This window comes from Amia ocellicauda, chromosome 2 (assembly GCF_036373705.1).
Source record: "Amia ocellicauda isolate fAmiCal2 chromosome 2, fAmiCal2.hap1, whole genome shotgun sequence".
In the NCBI taxonomy this organism is placed as follows: domain Eukaryota; kingdom Metazoa; phylum Chordata; class Actinopteri; order Amiiformes; family Amiidae; genus Amia; species Amia ocellicauda.
Genome location: NC_089851.1, coordinates 22,764,137 through 22,772,188, shown reverse-complemented (window position 1 = coordinate 22,772,188; position 8,052 = coordinate 22,764,137). Strand labels below are relative to the sequence as shown.

Below are 8,052 nucleotides of genomic sequence, written 5' to 3'. Positions count from 1 at the left end.
CATCTATCAGTTAGAGGTTGATAAGTAGTGAATATATTTAAAACCAAAGTTTGGGGTTTTAGTACTTTGGTTTTCTAATACAGAGATACAAATTCTCTGACAAAACACTCAGCACAAAATAGAAGAGACACAAATCCATATGTATCTGTTTGCTTGGTTTTATAGAGGTGGTACGATATTTATAAAATGGATATGGAAATACTATGGAAAATTTGAAAATTCTGCAATTTTTGTTGGTTCTCTTTTGAATATGACGCAGCTTTGTAGCAGTGCAAAAATAATTTCTACTTCAGGAATACCCTTTTTCTAATTAAATGAGGCAGACTGGATGACTGGAAACATGGCTTAGCCTGTAATTCTACCCAATAATTATTAATTGCTGGATATTTTAAACCACATTTAAATACCAATTCATACTCTCATGCTTAAATTCCTTTTTAAATCCCAAAACACACGTACTATATTTTGAAAGCAAACAGGTGAGGTAAAAAATATATATATATATACTGTTTTCTGCAAAGTAAAATACTGTAATTTACTGTTTAGCACCATTTTGGTAGTCTGATTAATTCTGTAGCTATGCAGTTTTTCTCTGCTATATACAAATATGCAAGTACATATTTCCAATAAATGGAACTGAAATATATATATCAACATATTCAATAAAGTGACATGCTAAACTAATGTTATATTCACATTATTTTTCATTTTATGTGTATGTATAATTTCCACTTTCCTTTTTAAAATTTAAATGTGGTTTACTGTTAAATGCAGCTTATTTATTTTCTAGCTGTGAATTTATCTTCAATGTGTGAATACATGTCTACAGGGCAATTTATAATAAATAGTCTGTAAAGCCAGAGAAATGCTATTTGCACATGCTGTGAAAAGAACAACTTTAAACTGACAAGCGATCTGTGATTGACCCTCCTGCAGCTGGTGAAGTTTTCAGTGCAAACAAATTACTATACTACACATAAGTAAACTGCTCTCTAAGGAAAACTATATTTTTCTTAGCTTCTGGACAGGTTTATGAATACAATTACTGTATATTAAGTTATTCCTTATCTTATTATTATTTTATGGATCCATGTAATTTAGTTACACTTTCAGCAAGAATAAGACTTGACTTAAATCATTCTATTATAATGTGTTTAGACATTGAGCCTTTTCTAACCATAAAAATGTAGAAACATGGATAATAAAAGCCCACAATGTTCTGTGAATTGCTACCTCTCACATGGTAGATGACAATAAAGTATACAATGTTAATATAATCTCCTTTAAACGTTTGCAAAAATGCTGAATCACAAAGAGACTTCATAGTTATAACAGTGTTTCTGACATAGTAACACCAATTAACTAACATGAAGAAAGCAGACTGGCAGTTAATTAGAGAGGTTAAGTAAATGCTCAGCAGCCCATATGCAAAATCATTTTCAGACATATTAGACATGCAGATTCCTTATACAGATTTTTTTCGTTAGCTTATTCACTTGGGCATCTCAAAACCAAGATTTGTGGATGTTGCTGGAGTCTGACTGAATATCCTTTAACAATAACAAAGCTGTGGAGAACCAGGAAAAATGGTGGGCCATGCATTTGATATTTTCTAAGACTAGATGTTCATCATACAGAACTATTCATAACCATTATTTTGTATATAGTTGGCACTTGGTATGTTTGGGGCCTTTTTTCTTTTTAGTTGTGCTTTCTACTTCATCATCATTAATTTCACTATTTAGCACTTTGCCAAACTGAACTTGAGGCCTTTTCAGAAAAACAGTTTTGGTCCACTATGTGAGGTGTGCTCTTTAAAGTGATCATTGTCTTTCATTGGTTCACAGCTATGTTGGATATTTATTTTGTATGGATGGATGTCCCAATTAGTGCTCACCACATAGTTCTAACATATTTAATCAAAGCAACATTTAATTATCTGGATCAATGCTATTAACAGTTTACATTATTTTCATGAGAAAGAAAGAAAGAAAGTAAAGAAGGAAGAAAGGAAGGAAGGAAGGATAATTTTAAAACACACAACAGATGCAAAAGTAAAGAGACGGTGGTGTTGCTTTTGATTGTTTACGAAACAAGAATACCTATTTTTTATTTTCTTTTTTGTTTTTGCATTACTTGAGAAAATCTAAATAATGTTTCAAAAATATCCCTGCCCGGTGAATTATTTGAACAACCCTATCAAATAGTGTTTTAAAGGTGCATACTAACAATTAATGGGAGAGATTACTACTGCAATACTACTACTACTACTACTACTACTACTACTACTACTACTACTACTACTACTACTACTACTACTACTACTACTACTACCAATGCAACCAACAATAACAAAATCAAGAACTACTTTTAAACAAAGTCATGATGTAGCACTTTTCATACACTGGGTGGTGCAAAAGTATCTCTTTAGCTTTGCTGCTAACAAAGCGTGGCTCATAAACACAAATTAGTGACACATGTATAGTTAATTAAATTGGATTATCGGCTTGCTGAACAGTAATAAAATCTACAAATCATGAATGAGTACACATACCCACATGTCTTTTTTGTTTCCATTTCACCTTCATATTAAACGTAATTGAGAGAGAGAGATTGTATCACCATTGGTATTTATATTTTTGCCGTTTATGATGTTTTTGTAGACTTTTTTATTATGATGTTGTTTTTTCTGATTTTCTTTTTGTGATTTACAAAAGGGTTTTACAAATATTGTTCAGGCTTTGTACGTTATCCACCTACGAGACCTCCAATTGTGAGAACTGATTAAATATCTATTAAAATTGCATGTGTTCACTGAAACAGTGTGATTGTCTTCCCCGGTTTTAATAAACAACGCCATTTATATCGCAGGCGGGTTTGTGGTTATTGCATTCTTGTAATACCTACTTCCTACCTAACTTAGACCTGTACTTAAACATAAGGGATGGGCGGGAGAGGCAAGATCTCTCCTCTTTTCTTCTCCGTCAGCCCAGTATCAGCTCACTTTCACTCATGGTTTCTGCTTATTCAGGAGCATACTTTAAACCCACTCTTGACGCCATGGATATATCAGGTAAACTTTCATGGGGCACATATAAGTTTTTATTTTTATTTATTTCAGGCTATTTTAAATTTCGAGGCATCACAGATATAATGTATGCTTATTAACAAGAGAGCAACATTATTGACAGGGATGCCTTGATTTAAAATAAAATGTACAAGTTTTGCCTCAGGCTTATTGATGTTGTCTTATGATAAATGTATAAGTAGCCTGGTGGTGTGCAAGAAAAAGCGATGTTTGTGTGTATGAATATTTTCATACAGATAGATAGATAGATAGATAGATAGATAGATAGATAGATAGATAGATAGATAGATAGATATGGCCATGTAAAATGTATATTCTGGTTATATTTGCACTTAAATTGTATATATTTTGTTTGCTTAATTATTATTATTATTGTAACCCATTAAAATAGTTACGTTATTATTTTGCTATGACTTTAGGATATACTGATATATACATATATAAATACATGCATACATACATACATACATACATACATACATACATACATACATACGTAGCCTACATACATAAAGACACCTTATTAAGATAAACTGTTGTATACTTGTTTTATTCCATGCGCAATGTGTATACTTTCGGATTCATAAAGTTCTTAATAATTTGACTATTTATCAGTATTTTGGAGTTATTTATTTGCCGGATACCAGGAGCATAGGAGAAACAATGTTACCCCCTTTTTCATAGATATGTGCTATTTTTCTCATTCATATTATTGTATATTCGGTATGTAACACATGTAATGATGTTTTGTCTTTGGCTTAATAGATATAGATAGTAGCCTAATACTGACGATCTTCCTTTTTTAATTGCCAGGTTTGATCACGCGAGCAATCTGAGGACCATCCTTTTAACCATTGAGACACACAGAGAGATAGTGTGTGAGACAGAGAGAGTGAGTGTGAGAGAGATAGGAGAGAGAGAGAGAGAGAGAGAGAGAGAGAGAGAGGTTAGGTTGGAGCAGGTGATCGAGCCACAACAACCCTCCAAGGGGCTGATCGTTAAGATCAGTGTGCACAGGATTCTTGTCTTGATCATGGTGCCAGCAAGCTGTCCTGGACCTTATACCATGCTGGCGCTGGCCCTTCTCCTGGGATGTGGCGCTACTTTTGCCCTGGGACAGAATGACACGGAGCCCATCGTTTTGGAAGGGAAGTGTTTGGTGGTTTGTGACTCGAACCCCTCCTCAGACGGAGGGGTCACCTCCTCGCTTGGGATATCTGTCCGATCTGGCAGCGCCAAGGTGGCTTTCTCCGCCGTTAGGGGCACCAACCACGAGCCTTCTGAAATGAGCAACACAACCATGACCATCTACTTCGACCAGGTTAGACATCCCATTGGACATAGATCAACTCATAATACCTAAATGAGCATTGAACTGCACAGACTACTATAATTAATTCAAGGAAATATAAAAAGATGATATATGATGTAGCCTGTGAATTGATATGTACTATTGAGACTGCTGTTTTAAAATATACCATCATTATAATGTAATTACCAATTAAGGTTAATTCAAATAACGTTCCAAAGTCCATCTTGATACTTTGCATTTCAAATAAAATGTGTTACCTGGATTTATTAATTTATTGTATGTACCCTGGGGTTAATAGAGGCAGTTCCACGAGTAATTTAATATTGATTACATATTATTATATTAAAAACACATATACACACGGCAGGTAGACTAAGTATGCCAGTAACCTAAGATATTCAACAGTCGCCAAATCAGTAATATTACCTGTATTAATCAAATTATGTTATTAATAAAAAGCTAAGAAAACAAACTTTAAACAGAAATACATAAGACTAAAAGTTATATATATATATATATATATATATATATATATATATATATATATGAAGATTCATTAAAAAGTCAAATGTTTGGGCTAAGATGCCGATCATTGGATCCTCGCTGATTTAGGAGTCACAACCGCAATAAACTTTATGCTGATCTTTCCTAGATACACAAGGAAGTGTATGTGCTGTGCCTTTTATGTGAGTGAAACTTGAAAAGACAGTCTATGTCATTAGCAGTTTCCACTCCACCCAACACATAATTGATTAATACATTATCCTATGTTTATGCATATGCTTGATACAAAGAAACAAATATTTCATCTCAATATCTTGGCACTAAATGTCTGAACACCGCATTGACAGTATTAAGATAACAAAATAAATTCGTAATTAAATTGTTTGCTCATATTTGGTTAGCTTCAGCACAGGGATGTTTAAAGACGTCACAGTGTGTATCCTATACATGAAGTACACATAATAACAAACATTTAAAACATAATGTAAGCAATACCTATTTGACCATTTCTACAACACAGATCGAGGCTAATTGTAAATAGAGAATATTGTATAAACCACTAGCATGGCAGTTTCAGTGTGTCCTTGTGTTAGACCAAGTATGGGACTTCTTTTTCTTCTTCTTGATATTTACGCTGCAGCGCAAGCAAAAAATAAAAGTCACCTACAACCAAATACATCTGTTAACCATAATCATCTTTTCCCTGGTTGGTGGCTTAGTGTATGCGATTGAGTGCATGTGCCAATTCACTTGTACTTTGTTATGAATAAAATACGTGAATAAATTGATAGTCATTTCAGGACTTAATGAGGCTCACTAATTGGCCGTCAGCACTAACATTTACACAAATAACCAAAGAGCATCACGCAATTCACGATTTACTATATAGGAAAATAAAAATACACCAATATGAAGCTTTTTCAAGTGAGATATCTTACCAACTGTTATTTTTTTACAAAGACCTTCAGCTAAGAACTGCATTGATATACATTGATAAATTTAACCTAATTAACCTTCAGGAGATCATCTTTTTAAACAACATACGCGATGCTTCCCATGACTTCTTTACTTTGCCCTTTTGCACAGTATCTGCTTCTTTAGATCACTGTATCCTATTCTTCTGCACCCCCCCCCTATACTTCTCTAAACATGTAATTTCATCGAGTTAAGGAAACAAGTTGACATGTCATGTTATCTTACTGTTGTTGCAGGTATTAGTTAATATTGGCAACCATTTCGACCTTAAATCAAGTGTATTTCAAGCTCCAAGGAGAGGAATTTACAGTTTCAGCTTCCATGTGGTCAAGGTCTACAACAGACAGACTATACAGGTGAGCACAGCTGCATGGGTTTCACATTATATTCGAGTGAAAGTCAGAGTGCATTATTCGGTTTGGATATGCAAACATGATCAAAGGGATTTTAAATAATTAATGGATGTATGGTGGAATATATCTGTTATGTTGCACTGTATGAGAGAGGATGAAATACAACTGGGTTCTCATCAATGCATATCTTATAAAGCATAATTATAATAAATACTACTACTATTACTAATAATATCCTAATTGTGTGAATGTTTATGACTGCTATTATTGTATATTGTGATCACTCATTGCTATTTTCATTCTTTTGTTTAGGTAAACCTGATGCAAAATGAATACCCAGTCATCTCAGCGTTTGCCGGGGATCAGGATGTTACTAGAGAGGCTGCCAGCAACGGAGTGCTGCTGCATGTGGAGCGGGAGGACCGGGTCTATCTCAAACTAGAAAGGGGTAATCTCATGGGCGGATGGAAATACTCGACCTTTTCTGGCTTCTTAGTTTTTCCTCTATAAACATATTTTCAAGGATTTCTGTTCCAGTGACTTCTTCTGTGATAGAAGAACATGAAAATATGCCATTCATTCAAACAAAACTGCCAGCGACGCAGACAGATCTCCGCCCAATTAAAATATTTACGTTGACTATTGACGTTTCCTTGGAGCCCGCACTTCCAATTAGTTTCTGATTACTGTAATCTCTAGGATAAACGAATTTATCGACCTGTGCAGTTTATACAAGTGAAGTTCAATCCATCCTGGGATTTTATTGTTGGGGAATCCATTGACTTTTTTGTTGTCCACAGACAATTCAGTATACTTGGACTACTGAATTAATGTGAAGCCGTTCAAGCCGAAGAATTAAAGCCCTGAACTGCGTGTGTCTGTCAATGCTTTCTTTTGTGTTTGTATAGCCTTAAAGAAAAATATGGCTTCAGTCCAGTAAATGTGTGGAAATTTTGGACGTTCCTGTGTCAAGAAGTGCTTTATCAACAAAAGCAAATTTGCACGAATGGAAGATCTTTTGTTTTCGTGTTGTTTCTGGTGTTTTCTCTTTGGATGCTGAACATATTGAACATATGTCAATTATAAGACGCATACTGTTTAAAATGATTGTTAAAAAAAGAAAACGGCGTCATATTTCTGTTACTGGAGACATCTTCCAATATTGGAGACATATTTTACTAAACGTTTAATCCAATTTATAAACTACATGTTCACAATATCGTCTCTCCTACATTTCGGATGTGCGTAGCTTTGACTGATATCTTTGTTCAGTGACGTTGCTCACAGATGTTTAAGTATGTTGTGAAAACAATACAAAGTCATCATACAATATCCCGCCAAAATAAAATAATATGTATTGTTTGCTTATTAATTAATTTATGTATTTATTTATTTATTTTCAGAACTTTCATTCCTATAGTAACGCCGTTTGTTTTACCATAGCAGACATCACCATTGTGCGTCATATATTTAAACTATATTTCCATTCCTATGCATGTCATTTTTTATGCATCACATTTAACAAAATATTTTGCGTTAACAGTCGTTATTCCTCCATTCACCAGTGTTTACAACTTTACATTAAAATAGGGGGGACAGTGATAAGACAGAATGCCAACAGCAGTTGCTCTTGTTTTAGGCCTTGTCCATGGTCCTGAAGCGCGCTGCCCAGTCCACAAACTGCGTCAATCTTGCGAACGCTTTCATCCATCCGATCTGATGGGAAAATCTGATAGTTTACATATGGCGACATTATTATTATTATTATTATTATTATTATTATTATTATTATTATTATTATTATTAAATAGACATTCACA

At 34.1% G+C, this 8,052-nt stretch overlaps 1 protein-coding gene across 1 annotated transcript; it reads left to right on the top strand.

The window, feature by feature from the left end:
* The first annotated feature begins 2,962 nt into the window (after window positions 1-2,962).
* Window positions 2,963-7,594, top strand: cbln2b (cerebellin 2b precursor). Its single transcript, XM_066721226.1, has 4 exons — window positions 2,963-3,073; window positions 3,902-4,409; window positions 6,116-6,235; window positions 6,545-7,594. The coding sequence occupies exons 2-4, from the start codon at window positions 4,122-4,124 to the stop codon at window positions 6,740-6,742; spliced, it is 606 nt and encodes a 201-aa protein (XP_066577323.1). The 5' UTR covers window positions 2,963-3,073; window positions 3,902-4,121; the 3' UTR covers window positions 6,743-7,594.
* The last annotated feature ends 458 nt before the right edge of the window (window positions 7,595-8,052 follow it).

What these genes read in the sequence shown, in the direction of transcription:
- cbln2b (XM_066721226.1), top strand. Translation starts at nt 4,122, where the DNA reads ATGGTGCCAGCAAGCTGTCCTGGACCTTATACCATGCTGGCGCTGGCC. An exon ending in TGACCATCTACTTCGACCAG is followed by an intron (nt 4,410 to 6,115) that starts GTTAGACATCCC and finishes CTGTTGTTGCAG; the next exon opens with GTATTAGTTAATATTGGCAA. An exon ending in ACAACAGACAGACTATACAG is followed by an intron (nt 6,236 to 6,544) that starts GTGAGCACAGCT and finishes TCTTTTGTTTAG; the next exon opens with GTAAACCTGATGCAAAATGA.